This window comes from Carassius auratus, chromosome 9 (assembly GCF_003368295.1).
Source record: "Carassius auratus strain Wakin chromosome 9, ASM336829v1, whole genome shotgun sequence".
Lineage (NCBI taxonomy): Eukaryota > Metazoa > Chordata > Actinopteri > Cypriniformes > Cyprinidae > Carassius > Carassius auratus.
The window spans coordinates 6,126,118-6,145,739 of NC_039251.1; the positions used below are offsets into that span (position 1 = coordinate 6,126,118).

Consider the following 19,622-nt stretch of genomic DNA (forward strand, 5'->3'; position numbering starts at 1 on the left):
AACTTTTATTAAATTGATGTGAAAATGTAGAAGTTTCATGGTTTAAAAAATTAGACTTGCTTTTTGATTAATAAACTTTAATTTAACAATTAAAAAGAAGTGGTCGAAAAATATAACTGAATCCAGAAAAATTTAAACAGAGATAATGGATTTCATAGGGCCCTGTTAGAGTGTGGCCAACATTTACTACTGACATTTAATTAAAAATGTTACATTTTGCATACATGTTAAATGCAAAAAATAGAAGCAAGTTTTGTATGGTTAAAATCCACTAAAGTCAGTAGTCTAAATCAGTTACAAGTCAGTTTAGAAACGTTCACAAATACTTAGATTTAGTCCAAATAAAGAGCAGTCTAATGTTTCTGTATTTTGTGATCCAGACACTCAGTTTGATATGAGCAGCTGTAGTGTGAACGGCTCCGATCCTCTGAAGCCCAAATGTCCCGAGCTGAACGAGGATAACATGCCGGCCTTCCCAGAATGGCTGACCATCATCATGCTGTGTGTCTATCTGCTGTTCGCCAACATCCTGCTGCTCAACCTCCTCATCGCCATCTTCAAGTGAGTAAACCATTAGAGACGGGTGACCGTAAACACTTACCTGGGTTTCCAAAACTTAGTGAGCTGGCATGAATGTCTCCTGTACGTACACAATGTCTGTGCATCTGTAATGAGTAGTCCACTGAGGGCAAGCATAGATGAACCCAAGTGCAGTTTATTTACAAGGAGCAATCCAAAATCCAAACAATAAACAAAGACTTGACTTGACTTGACTTGACTTGACTTGACTTGACTTGACTTGACTTGACTTGACTCACCAACTGCAGGTACATACGTTAATACACTACAAGGCACAGTGGCAAAAACATGACTACTTATAACAAACAATACAGGTCACATGACAAGAACAAACCAATGGGAAACAAGACACATGACTAAGACAACCAATCAGAACATGACACAATAAACAAGAGGAACCAATCGCATGACGACAAGAGGTTGAGGGAAGCATGACACTAACAGCATGAAACAAACTACGTCGTATTGGATAAAAGGGTCTGCTAAATGACTGAATGTAAATGTATTATGGCTTAAAATGCAGACAGCTTACTTGGTTTTGTAACAGAGCCCATATATCTGTATAAGTCTAAGGTTGTATCTTGTCACTCCTGAAGCGTTTCCTGTTCAACACTATAGAAGTTGCATTTTAAAACACTGCAGTGAATTTCAGAGCATCAAACTCTCTCTGATTGTGCATCACTCACAGCTACACGTTCCAGGAGGTTCAAGACAACACAGACACCATCTGGAAGTTTCAGCGCTACGAGCTGATCAAGGAGTACCACAGTCGACCCGCTCTTCCTCCACCCTTCATCCTCCTCAGTCACTTCATCCTCTTCATCAGATCAGTGCTGCTGCGCTACCCTCCTCAGAGACACAAAACCTTCAGTGAGACAAAATACACGCATCATGATCGATTACTGATCTCCGTTAGTCAACAGTATGAAGTCTAGGCCACTTTAAACTGACTTAAGACATGTCTGTCTGATCAACATAAAAACAACAAAAACGATTCATTTTGTCTATTAACCTGCTGCATGTTTACAGTATCTGAAATAGTTCATATTACACTAATGCTAAAACATAAATAGTGGATCGCCCAACAAACTGAAATAAATGTTCTAGAATTAAAGCTGAAGTTTTAAAATATATATGAATAATAAATTAAGGCTACATGAAAATAATAATAATAAATAAATAAAGGAATAAAATGATCAAATGGATATTAATTAATTAAAAGGGAACTTATTATAATTAAAAAATGATATATATATATATATATATATATATATATATATATATATATATATATATATATATATATATATATATATATATATATATATATATATATATATATATATATAACAATAATCCAAATGAAAACTGAAAATATGTAATACCAGTATATAAATAATACTAAAATAGCATTGGTGTGTGTTAATCGGAGTTTTAACAACTCTGAATTTGACTAATCCAATCAGAATTGCACGTTTTAAATGATACATATTTGAATAAATTTATGAAAGTTTTTATTCTATATAACTTACATTGCATTCAGTGTTTCATCAATTCATGCATTTCCTGGAAATCAAGCCCAAAGAATTAGATTATGCTAAAAGTGCACTTTCATTTTTATGCTTTCGTTAGTTTAAAACAACTGTCGAGTGTCTCGCTCCCTGGTTTAAGTGCGTGATTCTTCACAGGACAGGAACTGGAGCAGACTGAGGAAGAGGAGCTGTTGTCATGGGAGGCCTACATGAAGGACAACTATCTGGCATCGACACGACAGGACGAGAGCCAGAGCGTGGAGCATCGTATCCAGGACACCGCAGAGAAGTAACCAAGAGATGAACAACACCGAAATATAGCATCAAACAGAGCAGCTCATGTGTTTGAGCGCAGACTATCATCTGAATTCAGATGAGGAAATGTTTCAATCTACTCAAGAATATGGGAGGAGCATAGCAATGGTCTGAATATGTAGGGGAGGAGCTTAAAATTCTCACATTCATGAATATTAATTACATGGCATGATGTTCCTACCTGATTAACATTCTGAGTAATATTACTGTAATATGCAACATGGGTACTGAGTAATATGACAATTAATTGTTTTTCCATCTAGATGCAATGGCAAGGTTTCTATTAAAAAAAAAATTAACTAAAGTTAAAACGAAAACTATTTTATTCCAGCTAGTTGCCAATGCAAGATTTCTATATTTATTTAGTTTGTACATTTTCACTGTAAATTTTTTTTTTAATAATATCCATCTGCATCAACTAAACTTAAAATAAACTTAAATTTAATTAAAATGACTTTAAAAACTATGAGTTGAATCTTGTATAACTTAAAAATAAATGAAGTTAAAAATGGTTACATTTTAACTCTTAAAATATATACATTTCAGATTAAAAGAAATGCAAAAGGAAAACCTTAAAAATTTGTGGCAGACATTTTTGCTACAAAGTTCAGATTATGCCTTCAGATTTTTTTAATTATTTATTTTCTAAATGTAATATAAATTAATATAAATGAAAGCTAAATAGAAATATTTACAAAAATAAATAAAATAACAAACATTATTGCACATAACGCAATTACAAAAACTTGAAAACTGAAAATATAAAAAGATCATTTAAAATATTTATAATTTCTGAAATATAAATGTTACTTTGGCATATAGTACATAAACGCCATTTATTGTTTACGTTTATGCATATTGTATAAAATGATACACACACACACACACACATATATATATATATATATATATATCTATGAGTGTGTGTATAAAAGCTGTATTTCATTACTGCACAATCATAAAGCAATCAAATGACATTGCAATTAATTTCTCATCTCAAGCTGGTATGAAGGTGAATGGTGTCTGTCTCCTCTCAGGGTTGGTGTGATGTCAGAACTTCTGGAGCGCGAGTCGGAGATGGTTTCTGCCACTATGGCAAAACGACTGTCCAAGCTTGAAGAGCAGGTGTCTTTCTGTCACAAACACCCACCAGTACCACACAATCAGTGCTTGTGGTCTGTTCATGTTTTCAGGCAGCGTGTCAAAGCAAATGTGAGTGTCAGATGGTGAACGTCTTGTCTTCTGGCAGGTCTCGGAGTCCACCAAAGCTTTACGATGGATCATGGACGCGCTGAAATCTCAGGGATGCAAGTCCAAAATGCAGCCGCCACTAATGAGTGAGCAGAGTGTTTTTAAATCAGCTCTTATAAGATGTATGCATCCTTCTGGATCTTGATGTGACCAAGCTTCAAGCTTAAATTTTTTAAAGTGTTAATAAATTGTTGTTTAAGTAAAAGATATATATACTTTATAATATTTTAGATGGCCTATTATTTATCATCAGCCTGTTCTGTGCTTTAATTCAGTGCAGTCGCTGTCTGCTGCTGTTGTGAATGAACTCTTCTGTCTGTCCAGCAGGTAAAAGCTGTGACAGAGATGATGGTGATTCCAGTGGACAGGAGACAGATGAAGAAACAGCTCCTCACACGTTTGCACGTCAGCTTCAGTATCCCAGCAGTACTGTCAAACGCTTCCCCGTGCCTGAGGAGAAGGTGCCCTGGGAGGTGCCTGATATCAAATATATAACATATTTTACCAAATTAAACAACATTACTCTGGATTGTTTATCTTATGTGACTCATGTTTTTTTAGGTAAACTTCACTCAATATCATCCCCCGGTTTACAATCACCAGGATAGCAGCGAGTGAGTTTCATTCTGACAAACAGAGCTCATCAAACTGATCAGGGATATAGTTTTGTGCAATTGCTATGCACTATTAAATATATTGTCTGCATACTTCAAAGTGAAGTCTCTGTTCTAATGTTGAATGCAGTGTCTGTATTAATGGTAAATGTGTTTAAAACAGTGTTATCATAGTTTACTAAATCTAAAACAATAAAATTTGTATATGAAATAAAATAAATTTTAACTGAGATAAAATATAGTTCAAAAAATTTAATGCACTCTAACTCACTTTGGATAAAAGCATCTGCTAAATACATAAATGTAATTTTTTTATTTTATATATATATATATATATATATATATATATATATATATATATATATATATATATATATATATATATATATATAATTGTTTTAGTTTAACTTAATGGATTAAAATACCTAAAACTAAAATAAAAAATAAGGAGACATATATAGGCTTATTTAAATACAAACAAACAAAAACTTTAATTAAATTTACAATTCATTGTTTTCATCTAGATGCAAAAGCAACATTTCTACAAAAAAAATACTAAAATTAACTAAGTTAATATGAAAATTATTTTATTCCAGCTAGTTGCCAATTCAACATTTAAATTACTGTAGTTTAACTTGACATGAAGCTAAAAATACAACCATATATAACAAAACTACAAAAAAATCAAACAAAAAAACAAAACAACAAAATACTAAAACGTAAACTAAAATGAAAATGGGTAACATAAAAATGAAGACTAATTGAAAAAATAAAAGTGAAAAATGAAAATGCTAGTAGCCGAAGACTCATGCACAGTAGTAGTGTAGATAGAATAAATAGAATTTAGCTAGAATATATTATGATTGAGTTATTCGTAAATTGAATAAAGTTTTTAAAAATCTAGTTCCTACACCTAATGTAGATAATGTACATCGTCAGCTTTAATGGAAATGACGGAAACATACATTCACTGAATTGCATTTGTTTTGTAAATAAAAACACATTTTTCTCTGTACAGCCCTGACACTTCAGTCTTGGACAAGCACAGGTATGCAAAACATCTGCGTCTTTATTCTCCTACTGGATTTTGCATTTAATTTGTTTGAGAGCTAAGCTTTATTCTCATGAATGTATTTGGCAGGAATCCAGGAGGAAGGACTGGGATTCGGGGAAAAGGGGCTCTGAAATCCCTCGGTCCGAATCACATTCTCCACCCAATCCTCACCAGGTGAAGTAAAATCCCCTTCATGTCCTAATCTCCACTGGAATTAAACTCTAATCTCATATCAGATTGAAGTTTACAACCGAACACACAAAAAACAACAGTCCCACAGCATGTATGAGATTATAGTAGATTAGAGATGGCGTTCATCCGTGTCCTCGGTTCATCCCGCTGTAAGTGTAAGAGGAGTCAGAGAGCTGTCTGTCTATTTTTAAAGGTGGCGTGATGCTGAACACAAGGTGCTGGAGTTTCTCGCCGTTTGGGAGGAAGCAGAGAAACACTGGGCTATTCCTGGGGTGAGAACGCAGAAAACATACATACATACACACACACACACACACACACTACAGAACAAAAAAATTATAATTTACTTAATGTTTTAGAGAATATCGATTTTAACAAAACTATTGGATGATACTGATACCAATATTGGTCACACAAAGCAGGGCTTTAAAAAAAAGTTTGGTGGAGCAGAATCGGTATTTGAACGTTTTTGTTACTGCGTTCCTCTGTGAAACCAGTTTGAGTAGAAAACATACCGGTTAATAACATTATTTTTTTCTTTGCCAATAATAATAATAATAATAAAGTAGAATGTTTAATATACTCAAAAAGAAAAAGACTTGAATGATCTCTCTTAGTCATCATAGCCAAGACAGCATCATCTTTTCTAGATTCACCAAACAAAAGAAAAAAACTGCCAATGCAATAAAAACATTACATCATTTTTTTCAAGATATTAAAAGATGTTTCTGAATGGATAAAAAAATTTGCATTAATTTTGGAGAGGAAAAACCTGGAGGAAAAATCCATAATTTATGGTCAGACCAACGCTGGATTTAATACAGATAGAAGCAAAACATCATTCAAAACTGTAAAGCTTTTGTAAACTAAAGAGAACTGCTTTCTGCCATCTTCGTTCACTTCTGAGTGCATTACAACTATCAGAAACTCAGCACAATTTTTTTATTTTCATTTTTTTTATCTGTGAATGAATTAAGTAAAATATATTTTCATGCATAGGCCTATATATTCCTTTTTATGTAGCCTATATAGCTTTATTCTGTTCTATCCAGTCACCTAATGCTGCAGGTGCCTGATGTGAATCCGTGTTCTACATTGGTTTCAAACAAAAAGCTGCTATTACCTACTTTACCATTCATTTTCACTTAAATGTGTATGTAATGCTTGGTTGTTTGTGACATATCCTCGAATAAACGCTAACGCCAGTGCATTGCTATTTACCTATGATGTGTTCACAGCTAAGCGTGGATGTTTCACTCGTTGGATGCATCAGCGCCACGTTTGCATATGGCCATACTCTTTGACAAATTATATTTTGTACACATTTTGTTTTGTTTTGGCAAGTATTTAATTATTTTGCCCAGAGAAAAACATTGGATTATGCAACAAACATGCAACTCGTTGTCTCCATGCAGTTAATTAATGAACCATCAGTATCGACCTTTTCATGCTATTTCCGATATGGTGATGGCTTTAAAATTAAATAAAAATTGGCCGATAAATATCGGGCGACCGATATATCGGTGCACACCTAATTTTGACTTTTAGTCATGAAAATCATCATAATTACTGAAAATTAACTAGTTATACTCAAACACAACACAAACTGGCTTTAGAGATATGCTAAGCATATATTGAGTCAATCCAACATTTTTGCTAAACTATTTTTTTTTTTTTTTTTTTTGCAGTGCTCAGCTAAACCCGATGAGCCTCTAGCACAGACTCTGGAGAGGATTCTGGGCAAAAAGTTACATGACAAGACCAAGTCTAAACTAGAGGCTGGAGAAGAGGTGAGAATGATAAATCCACAAGACTTCACTGATTAAAAGACATTGATACAGACATTAAGATCATAGATTTGAACTGCATTACTCTTCATATATTAATATTGGCTACTTGGCTTTCATTTTGCAGATATTTTCCAGTTGCATGGAAAAAATGCAGCATGCAATAAATAAATGTATTTATTATACCTTGCATGAACTGTATGAATATTTTGCTTATATTTTTCTGTATTATTTGTTCACACATAATCACCTGGTGCAACTGCTGTAACACAAGCGGTTACACAGCATGTGTGTTTTCTCTGTGATGCAGGTGTATAAGGGTTATGTAGATGACAGCAGGAACACTGATAATGCCTGGATAGAGACCACCATCGTCACACTTCACTGTGACAAACACACTATGCTCATGGCAGATCTGAACCGCATTGTGAGTACAAAATACCACTTCCTCTCATATTGCAGCGATTTCTGTACGATTTAAATGTAGGATTATTGGCCAAAATGAATACAAAGTGTTTTGTGGTTTACAAATGAACTAAAAATGCTGCTTAAGTGCCAAATATAAGGCAATGGAAAGTAAAATCCATGATATGATATAAATCAGACCCTGCTGCAAGTCAAACATGTACAAACCATCTGCTGTTTTGACTCATGCATCTGCTAACAACATGCGTTTCCTTCTCAACGGAGACTGACTCATCTCGCTTTTCATGTTGACCTGTGCTGCTTCCACAGATATGCAAGGAAAACTATCCAAAGCATCTGTTTAAGTGTTTTATATATATATATATATATATATATATATATATATATATATATATATATATATATATATATATATATATATATAATAAATATCCTGTAAAAATGCATGTGAGCTGGTGTATGAAAAGTTTATATATGTGTATAAAATAAGGTAATGTAACAGATTAATTGTGAGATTTCCCAATTGAAAAGTTGCAGGGCACCACTTTCAGTATAATTTTTAATTTTGTGTATCTATATGTACACACAATTAAAAGAGCCCTGCAACTTTTGAAATCCCAATTCATAGCATCTGTACTATATATATATATATATATATATATATATATATATATATATATATATATATATATATATATATATATATAGTACAGATGCTATGAATTGGGATATATATATATAGTACAGATGCTATGAATTGGCATTTCAAAAGTTGCAGGGCTCTACTTACAGTGCATCTGCATATTTAATATTTGTATAATATATATGCTTTGTATGAGTTGTGGGATTTTCCAATTTTAAAAAATTCATCATTTATATATGTGACCCTGGAGCACAAAAGCAGTCTTAAGTCTCTGGGGTATATTTTTTGCAATAGCCAAAAATAACATTGTATGGGTCAAAATTATTAATTTGTATTTTATGCCAAAAATCATTAGGATGTTAAGTAAGGATCATGTTCCATGAAGATATTTTGTAAATTTCCTATAATAAATATATAAAAAACTAATTTTTGATTAATAATATGCATTGCTAAGAATTCATTTGGACAACTTTAAAGTTGATTTTCTCAATATTTGAATTTTTTTCAGATTCCAGATTTACAGTCGTATCTCTATCCTAACAAACCATACATCAATGAAAGCTTATTTATTCAGCTTTCAGATGATGTATCAATCTCAGTTAACACTGGTTTTGTGGTCCAGGTTTAAATATAATGTTTTGTTTCATTTTGTTATCATTTTGAAAACATTTTGTTAAAATTAAAAATAGTTTTTGTATTATTAGTTAACATATATATATACGTGTGTATAAAATAAGTTTATTGTAACAGATGCTTTGTATCATAGGATTACCTGATGTAAAAACTGTAGTGCTCCACTAATGCTGTGCTCATAACACTCTTCTGAAAACTGTCTACAAGATGCGTGTCCCAGATGGATGCCGTCTCGATAGACATAAAACATCATAAGCACATTCAGTTTTATAGCTCTGTGCAGTCATATTCTCAGCGCTCCATAAGAGGTTTTTATTTAGTGAATTAAGCGGCAGTATTTCAGCTCTTAGAGAGTTGTTCAAGCTGTCTTTGTTTTTTCTGCAGGTCGAGAGCTCGCCGTCGTCACATCAGCCGCTCCAGTGGCGGGAAGTGAACAGCGCTGCGTGTGTGTGTCCGTACCAACGAGAGGCTCTGCGTCAGATAGCACAGTGTCATAACACACACTTTTGACCCTCAGGAAAACACATAAACACACTCCACACTCCTGTGTCTTTAAAGGTGTGGCATTTCTGTGCCACAAACTGTGGAAGATTGTTTCTGCCACAGGACAAAAAATTAAAAAAAGATACTTGCGACTTTTTATCTCAGAAGTTGGCTTTTTTTTCTAATGTCAGAATTGTAAGATATAAGCTCAGAATTGTGAGATTTAACTCATAGTTCTGAAAAAAATAAAATAAAAATCAGATCATATATCCTTATTTAATTAAAGCATGAAAAAAACAGGAGTGAACATCAGAACCTATTTTATTTCAACCACAGAAAGACGTAAATTCACACATTTTTCAAGTTTAAGTCCACCGGTGTTAATCTACTCTCCTGTCTGATCTGTTTGTCGGACAAATTGGTTCATTAAGCGTTATGATTGGTCAGATCGCCTGTCAATCACTCTCCCTGTGAAAGGTCACTTCTGAGTTTCTGCCTCTCAATTCTCAGGTTAGACCTTGGAATTCTGACTTTTTTTTCTTGATACAACAATTCTGACTTTCAGTTTACGGATATCTCACAATTCTGACTTTGTTTCTTGATTTTGCATCATTATTTTTTCTCACAATTAAAAAAAAAAGTCTGAATTGCGAGTTCTTTTTTATCCTGTGGCAGAAATGGGCTTGCATGACAAACAGCAGCAAACAAAATTGTGTTCAAACTAGTTTTTGGATCACAGTTTTGTTGTATGCTGTTAACGTTGCCAGGTATGTCGCTCACTTTCATGCAGATTTCTGTATAATCCATAAGCCATACAGTTAGCTTCACACATATGGTGCTTTGAATATGTTTTATAATGCATTATTGTATTTATAAGCTATTTTGCACAGATGTTTCGGCATCTGGGTCAATATGAATTTTAATATGGTTGTTGAACATTTTAATTTACAATGCAGATACCAAAAATCAAGTTTTTAGTTGTGCACAGACAAATCTACTGTTCTATATGCAAGAAATAAATGTATTGGTAGCTAGTTGAAGGGCGAAAAAGGACATTTATTTTGCAATGGTGACCAAATGGCTGTATATTATCCCACATATTACATGGCTATTAACCAAATAAATAAATAAATAATTATATGCACGGTCAATATTTAAATATTTAAAACATACATTTCAATTGAGCCTTATTTATTAATTTCTGAAAAGAGTAGGTTATACAAAAGAAATGAACCAAAGGTGCATAAATGCATATTATGTACATATTTCAACACTTCATGTAGCAGTAATGCACATGCCTTTGATTAATGTACAGTGCTGACAGGATTTAATGGCCAGATGGCAGATTAGGTGGCATTGAATTATGGGATGTCAGCAGGCAGATACATTTGATTATATTATTCCACATTGAACATTAAGCTGCATTTTAAAAGCAATTATGCAATGCCTTTAATATCATAGCAAATGCAGACATGTGAACAATGAACTGTCCTCATACAGTTTTAAGCGAGCCAGGTTTAAAATAAATATCTGCATTGTTATGAGAACTGAATAAAAAGATACTGAAAGCAAACTAGTCTCTTTGATCAGTGATGAATATAACAATGTGCATAATGTTGTATGCAGTATAAAAATTGTGTGAATTTACATTACAATTTTTTTTTTTTTTTGATACTCTTCATATTCTCTGTCCTTTATTACCTTTTTACCTTTATTAAGCCATTTTTCTAATAGTGTGCATTGTCTTTTGAGCCACATTCTTATATTTAATCAGTGAATTAGAATAGTAAGGAATTTGAGTTGTTACAAAGCAAATGGAATCAGTATCAATAAAATTAATTTTTGCAATGCAGAGGAAACACATGCAGCTTCTGATGAGGAATTTAGATGCATTTATACACAGTTTAATGCAGAACATGACCTGCAGTTACACATGCATAAATAATAATTAGATGTATTAAACATAAAACGCTAACTACTGTAATGAAATTATTTAAATAATAAAAGATGCTTTAAACGTGAATTAAAACCGCCAGTATGTGGCAGCAAGTAACTATTAATAAGTGAGTCATTGTGATTGAACTTGATAGCAGACATAAGCCACCTTCTCTTCTCTTATTTTATTTTATCTTATATTTTTCCACAATGCATGTGCTGTATGTTCTTTATTTACAAACGGTTCCATGCCCTTCAGCTGTGAAAGAGCCACACACTGCTTTCACTTCGAGTAAACACGTGATGTCGAAATCCTATGAAATTATAAACAGAAAACACACACAGTTCCAATTATTATGCTTATAAATAAACACGTATGCGGTACACTGTATGACTCAAATGATTTATGAACCCGCTCTTAAGTCGCGATCTGACTCAAATGACTCGAATGATTCGCGAACCCGCTCTTAAATCGCGATCCGACTCAAATGATTCGTGAACCCGCTCTGAAGTAGCGATCTGACTCAAATGTCGCAAATGATTCAAATGACTCAAATGATTCACGAACCCGCTCTGAAGTCGCGATCTGACTCAAATGACGCAAATGATTCGCGAACCCGCTCTGAAGTCCCGATCTGATATGGAAAGCCAAATGGGTCAGAATACGCGTGCTTTTCAACGCCGTATTAATTTTAAAACGCCGTTTTCATAACGCCGCCAGGCGTTAAATAAGCGCCGTTACGCGTTAAGTTAACGCCAGACGCCACCACGCGTTAAAATAACGCCACACGCCGATAGACGTTAAGTTAACGCCGCACGCCACTTAAGATGCAGATTTATTTACTCATCTACATGGACACACCTCTCATGGCTACAAGGACTCTACGGCAAGTCAGAGCATCCAGTTTGCAAGAGCGCGAAGATGGCTAGCCCTTACAATTATACATATAGCTTTTGTCTCATAAAGTTATCACCCCAGGCATGAATAAGTGCAAATTTGGAAAAGATTTTATTCAACAGTTAAATTAATAAGAAAGTAATATTATTATTGTATTATTATATTATATTTTGAGTAGGCTATCATTTCAATTTAATAAATAGTTGGCGATAGTTTCACAAAAATAGAAAATCTGTTTATTTACATTTACATTTACATTTACTCAACCTAATGTTGTTTCAAACCTTATGCTGTATTGCGTTTGAGGAAGATATTTTGAAGAATGCTGATAACCAAACTGTTTTAGTCTGTAAATATATTACGATTCCGATGCAGCTTCTGAAACAAAAGTAGAGCATATGTAACTCTAAATTAAATATCCTTTTTCTTATATATATATATATATATATATATATATATATATATATATATATATATATATATATATATTTATAAACATAAACTGAAATGATAATCATAGCTGAATTAAGCAGAACTGCAGAGCTGATCCCCACTAAAAATAGACTTATGGGAGTCCCCCCTGATATTTTGTATTAGCATCAACAACAAAGGCAAATCTGAATAATAATAATAATAATAATAATAATAATGCAATTAGGATAGTAAATAAGATTAAACAGACGGAGTATGGGGATTGAATGAAGGCAGTAAATGTTTATTGGTTCACCTCAGATCGTGAAAGCAGGCTGCAGTATTGTCATTCATCATAACAAACAGTGTAGAGATGACTCCCTCGGAAGAAATCCTGCAGGCGCCCCTGAACATATGGACTTAAATTTCAGGAACACTTAATTTGCTCTATTTCTTAAAAACAAATTCAAACAAAGTCACAGCTGATCGCGGTGCATCTCCAAACAAACACACAGCTGTTTCTGAACAACGTTTATGAATGAATCTGCATTTTAGAACAAATCTAGCGAGTCAATGATTTACCCATCACCCATTCATAAAGAGAGTCATTTGCTTTGTGATTCATTGATAAGGCAGTGACATGCTGCCGCCTACTGTCGGTTTCAGTTTCATTTGAAAGTATAAATGAGTCATTTAAATCGTTTAATATTTCCATTTTCAAAACTTTATATTTTAAACATTAATTTCATTACATCGTTCTTATGAAATACATTAACGCCACATCCAAGTTTTCTCAAAAAATCTGCATAATCCTTAATGCAACAGCAGAGTTCTGTGTCTTGCAAAGCTGAAATGTTGATGCTGATTTCATTTGACTGGTAACTTATTCTTCTGGATTGTATTTTACTAATTTAATAAAAATTAGATGGAAAATGGGATCAAAAAGCTAAAAAAAAATCAAATATTGCCCTATTAATTTATGTTCCTAAACAAAGAAATATCAAAAAAAGAAAAGCATAGAGGCCTTGATACTGTAACGTTACCTTTTAAAAAACGAATTGCAAACGTTTATGCAAAGTGTATTATGTACAAATAATGCAATACTGTACCACTAAATAAGAAAGGTTTTGAGGGCAAAGCTAATCAGGCCAATGGGAGACAATTAATAATCAGTCTCATTTTATATTAAATCATTCTTTCATTTCACTAATCAATCTTTTTTATTTTTTTTATTAAACACAAAGGGGTCATTAATGATGCTTACATTATAGCATGTTCAAATTCACAAACAAAGTATATATAATTTGGCCAAAATTACAGGTACCTATATTAATATTCAAGAATGAACAAATGTACTGTTATTATAGATTACAAAGGTATTTATAATTAAATACATCCAAAAGGTCAGGACTTGCCATACATTTTCTCATTTATTTAACCATTGTAATAATTTCCAAATTTGGACTTATTTGTGTCATTCGATAACTATATTCCCTATATCCATATTTGTAATTGCTTTATTGTAAAATAAATCAGGTAACAACTTTTGAGTATGATTTCAGTTTATCATATGTTATTATGTTTTTAAAAAGGAAGAAAAAGTACCCTCAGAAGATATTTTAGAGCCTAATTGAGTTAAATCTGAAAAAGCAAACAAAATGTAGCTTTAAATATTAAATATTAAATAATATTTAATTTAGAATTACACATGCTATACTTTTGTTACAGAAACTGCATCTAAATCATTGGGTTGAGTAAATTTAAATAAACATAATTTCTATTTTTGTGAAACTATCACCAACTATTTATTAAATTGAAATGATAGCCTACTCAAAATATAATATAATAATAAAATAATAATATTACTTTTGTATTAATTTAACTGTTGAATAAAATATTTTCCAAATTTGCACTCATTCGTGTTTTAACTTTATGGGACAAAAGCTATATGTATAATTGTAAGGGCTAGCCATCTTCGCGCTCTTGCAAACTGGATGCTCTGACTTGCCGTAGAGTCCTTGTAGCCATGAGAGGTGTGTCCATGTAGATGAGTAAATAAATCTGCATCTTAAGTGGCGTGTCGCGTTAACTTAACGTCTATCGGCGTGTGGCGTTATATTAACGCGTGGTGGCGTCTGGCGTTTACTTATCGCGTAACGGCGCTTATTTAACACCTGGCGGCGTTAGGAAAACGGCGTTTTAAAATTAATACGGCGTTGAAAAGCACGCGTTTTCTGGTCCACTTGGCTTTCCATAATCTGACTCAAATGATTCGTGAACCCTCTCTGAAGTCGCGATCTGACTCAAATGACAATGATTCGCGAACCCGCTCTGAAGTCACGATATGACTCAAATGTTTCGCGAATCCTGCTCTGAAGTCGCGATCTGACTCAAATGATTCGCGAACCCGCTCTTAAGTCGGGATGTGTTAGGCCTATAGTTTCCACATACTTGTCTAAGTCCAATTTGAATAAAGAAAAAAGAGGTTTATAGCCAGTAAACTTTTGTTTATAAATGTGAAATTTAGCTAACAGGAAACATAATTTATTTATGTAATATTTTCCTGCATTCTCTTTTGAATGGTCAAACAATCCAAATGAAAACAAAAACAGAAGTAACTTACAAAATAACACTGAATAAATGCCAAAAAGTCTGACCAAAATTTTTTAGTGTATAGGAGCATTGCCAAAATAAATGAATGAAGACTTCTTCAGAAGAATGACAAAAACAGCAACTCTAATTTTTAATATATAATTTTATAGTTATTTTTTTCTTGATCTGCAGAAAAGCAAACATTTCAGATCATTGTGTCAGTTAAATTCCAACTTAAATTCAGAGTGTAAGTACATGGCCATGTACAGTATTGTTCAAAATAATAGCAGTACAATGTGACTAACCAGAATAATCAAGGTTTTTCGTATTTTTTTTATTGCTACGTGGCAAAAAAGTTACCAGTAGGTTCAGTAGATTCTCAGAAAACAAATGAGACCCAGCATTCATGATATGCACGCTCTTAAGGCTGTGCAATTGGGCAATTAGTTGAATTAGTTGAAAGGGATGTGTTCAAAAAAATAGCAGTGTGGCATTCAATCACTGAGGTCATCAATTTTGTGAAGAAACAGGTGTGAATCAGGTGGCCCCTATTTAAGGATGAAGCCAACACTTGTTGAACATGCATTTGAAAGCTGAGGAAAATGGGTCGTTCAAGACATTGTTCAGAAGAACAGCGTACTTTGATTAAAAAGTTGATTAGAGAGGGGAAAACCTATAAAGAGGTGCAAAAAATGATAGTCTGTTCAGCTAAAATGATCTCCAATGCCTTAAAATGGAGAGCAAAACCAGAGAGACGTGGAAGAAAACGGAAGACAACCATCAAAATGGATAGAAGAATAACCAGAATGGCAAAGGCTCAGCCAATGATCACCTCCAGGATGATCAAAGACAGTCTGGAGTTACCTGTAAGTACTGTGACAGTTAGAAGACGTCTGTGTGAAGCTAATCTATTTTCAAGAATCCCCCGCAAAGTCCCTCTGTTAAAAAAAAGGCATGTGCAGAAGAGGTTACAATTTGCCAAAGAACACATCAACTGGCCTAAAGAGAAATGGAGGAACATTTTGTGGACTGATGAGAGTAAAATTTTTCTTTTTGGGTCCAAGGGCCACAGGCAGTTTGTGAGACGACCCCCAAACTCTGAATTCAAGCCACAGTACACAGTGAAGACAGTGAAGCATGGAGGTGCAAGCATCATGATATGGGCATGTTTCTCCTACTATGGTGTTGGGCCTATTTATCGCATACCAGGGATCATGGATCAGTTTGCATATGTTAAAATACTTGAAGAGGTCATGTTGCCCTATGCTGAAGAGGACATGCCCTTGAAATGGTTGTTTCAACAAGACAATGACCCAAAACACACTAGTAAACGGGCAAAGTCTTGGTTCCAAACCAACAAAATTAATGTTATGGAGTGGCCAGCCCAATCTCCAGACCTTAATCCAATTGAGAACTTGTGGGGTGATATCAAAAATGCTGTTTCTGAAGCAAAACCAAGAAATGTGAATGAATTGTGGAATGTTGTTAAAGAATCATGGAGTGGAATAACAGCTGAGAGGTGCCACAAGTTGGTTGACTCCATGCCACCCAGATGTCAAGCAGTTTTAAAAAACTGTGGTCATACAACTAAATATTAGTTTAGTGATTCACAGGATTGCTAAATCCCAGAAAAAAAAAATGTTTGTACAAAATAGTTTTGAGTTTGTACAGTCAAAGGTAGACACTGCTATTTTTTTGAACACACCCCTTTCAACTAATTGCCCAATTGCACAGCCTTAAGAGCGTGCATATCATGAATGCTGGGTCTTGTTTGTTTTCTGACAATCTACTGAACCTACTGGTAACTTGTTTGCCACGTAGCAATAAAAAATATACTAAAAACCTTGATTATTCTGGTTAGTCACATTGTACTGCTATTATTTTGAACAATACTGTACTTACAATACCTTGTTTGTTGTGTGGTTCACATTTGTCTGCTGTGCTGTAAATAAACAGTCGTGGAGCAAAAAGCCCAACTCTGGTTCAACTTGTCAAGGAATTTGTTTTTGCATCTTTTTTTTTTTTTTTTTTTTTTTTACTGGAAAGAACCACTGCAACAAAAATCCATTGAACATTCAACATGGATTTGACTATAGAATGCTTAAAATCACTTTGTGAGCTCAGTTTTGAAGAGTTTCATATTATCATGGTTTTGCGCACTGAAATATTATTAAAAGCTTATTATATTTTTAGTCTGCACAATACATTTAAAATAAGTATAATTTAATTGTATATTATTTCTGTGTAGTGTACTGTAAGCATTATAAATATATACACTTCTGAATTCTTGACATTCATATATAAATATTAAATTGTGAAATGTATGATTGCCTGATTGAATTTTATAAGAGTACTAATAGTAATTTGCTTTTATTAACATGTTTAGATCGTGTAAAATTACTGTGTAGATTTTTTCAAGAATTACTTTTTGTATTTATTTGCATTACATTTAAATAAAATATGTTGCCATTTTTAATGTGCCCCTCTGGTTAAACACTGGCCCCTCCTTGGCCCCCCTAGTAAAATGTGTCTAGAGCCGCCACTGACTGTACAAAACAATATGCTCTAGCGGTGTCCGATTCGCTAACGAATCATTATTTCGAGTCGGATCTTTTAAATTAATTTGTCGGTCTGAACGATTCTTTCATGAATGAGACTGAATCGTGTTCACGTGTCCGATTCGTGATGACAGATCCGAGGATTTTGTTGCTGGGACGAACAGTGATGATTTGGTTAATATAAAAAATGTAGATGTTTGATGCGCATATGAAACTGTTCCCAGATTTCGGTTTCCATACCGTTCTTTTTTTTACTCTCCTCAAAAAACAAACTAAATTAATTAATTAATTTAATATTAAACACACGAATAAATGATTTGCTGGGTTAGTTTTAATCATCATGAATTTATTATAATTTTTTATTGTTATATATGATATATATATATATCATTAAAAATAAAAATCATGACTGTAATTAACACTGATAAACAGTATAAAATAAGGATGAAGTGATGAGGTAAAATAATCACTAGTTGAATTCTTATTCCCTCACACACACACACAATAATAATAATAATACAATTGAACTTACTGGGCTGTTTTTAATTAACATAATTTAATTATTAAATAAAAGCAGTTACTTAATTTTTTTTTTTAATGCGATATCCAGGTTCTAATTATCTTCGTTCTTATGTGATGAATCATGGCTCTAACGAAGTGTAAATCTGATCAACCTTATCTATATCTGTCTACATTTGGCTTTTGAGACGCAGGAATATCGTGATGACGTAAAAGGAACACTGATTCAGTTATTTGATCCGGTTCTTGAAAACGAACTGCTCGAACGAATCGGTTCATTCAAATGAATCGGACTTCCCATCCCTAACACACAAACAACGCGCACAATACAGATCGAGTGAAGTGTGTTTTAAGGTGTAAGTGGAAGTACTGTAGAGAGCACAGTAATTAAAGTAGACTAGCACAAATGGATTAAACACGTGAGCGCGATAATACGCGTTCACAGATATCCAGCAGGACGCGACTCTGAACGAACGAGAACGCGCTGTGATCTATTTTTATCCCGCGCGCTGGTGCAGGTGCACAGGTCAGCAGGCGGAAGTGACGTGTACGCTCACGAGACTCGCATTAAACCGTCGGGATTAGATCCGAGGACAGTCGAGCGGAGCTCAGTCGAGTTAAACGGTAGGATTTCACTCCTTTCCTTCATTTGTTACTCACATTGTATGATTACCGGCCGTCGTGAATTGTTGTGGAATAAACGCTGGCATTTTTCGAGCGTTTTCTAGGTTTGTTTACGTTTTATGTGTGTATGTGTGTTTGTGTGAGAGAGAGACGAGTTTGGGAGATCGGCTGATGTGAGGGAGAAATATCTCCAGAGTTGTTTTACAAACACCGGTTCGTGTTTTAAATCGTTATAGTTATATAGTTAAAAGTTATACGATTTTAAACTGCTCTAATGCACATCTCTGCGTTTCATAGCAGTATTTGACGTTATACGATGATTTGATGTCCCGGATTGAAGCGCTATTACCCGAACTCCGAGCTGTCAATCACGCGTCTCAGTATAATCTGCGGCTCTGGCGTCTAAACAGGCCACTGAACACAGAGGGCCCTAGTTAGATGCAGCCTGTTTGTTTCTCTGCCAAGAAAGTGACTTGTCCCAGCAGCCTCGATGCAGATGCACCGGCTGGAACAAAGCGAGCACATCACAAACACACCAGCCTCACTGTTCTTGTAGGACATGAACACATCTTTCCA

At 33.9% G+C, this 19,622-nt stretch overlaps 2 protein-coding genes across 4 annotated transcripts in view; both read left to right on the plus strand.

Moving 5' to 3' along the window:
• trpm2 (transient receptor potential cation channel, subfamily M, member 2) overlaps positions 1 to 11,072 on the plus strand; it is a 35,702-nt gene extending 24,630 nt beyond the window's left edge. The window contains exons 23-35 of one of the 2 annotated variants that reach the window (XM_026271123.1): positions 381 to 561; positions 1,268 to 1,449; positions 2,268 to 2,400; positions 3,464 to 3,551; positions 3,676 to 3,763; positions 4,002 to 4,150; positions 4,239 to 4,291; positions 5,310 to 5,339; positions 5,433 to 5,519; positions 5,731 to 5,809; positions 7,226 to 7,327; positions 7,635 to 7,751; positions 9,411 to 11,072. In XM_026271123.1, the coding sequence (XP_026126908.1) occupies positions 381 to 561; positions 1,268 to 1,449; positions 2,268 to 2,400; positions 3,464 to 3,551; positions 3,676 to 3,763; positions 4,002 to 4,150; positions 4,239 to 4,291; positions 5,310 to 5,339; positions 5,433 to 5,519; positions 5,731 to 5,809; positions 7,226 to 7,327; positions 7,635 to 7,751; positions 9,411 to 9,536 (1,415 nt within the window). In that variant the 3' untranslated portion in view covers positions 9,537 to 11,072. The remainder of the gene's footprint in view (positions 1 to 380; positions 562 to 1,267; positions 1,450 to 2,267; positions 2,401 to 3,463; positions 3,552 to 3,675; positions 3,764 to 4,001; positions 4,151 to 4,238; positions 4,292 to 5,309; positions 5,340 to 5,432; positions 5,520 to 5,730; positions 5,810 to 7,225; positions 7,328 to 7,634; positions 7,752 to 9,410) is intronic. The other variant, XM_026271124.1, reaches the window with a different exon arrangement.
• Positions 11,073 to 18,814: 7,742 nt separating this feature from the next.
• Positions 18,815 to 19,622, plus strand: part of map3k13 (mitogen-activated protein kinase kinase kinase 13) — a 51,311-nt gene continuing 50,503 nt past the window's right edge. Inside the window, exon 1 of one of the 2 annotated variants that reach the window (XM_026271125.1) lies at positions 18,815 to 19,046. The gene's annotated coding sequence lies outside the window, so the exon portion shown is untranslated. The remainder of the gene's footprint in view (positions 19,047 to 19,622) is intronic. The other variant, XM_026271128.1, reaches the window with a different exon arrangement.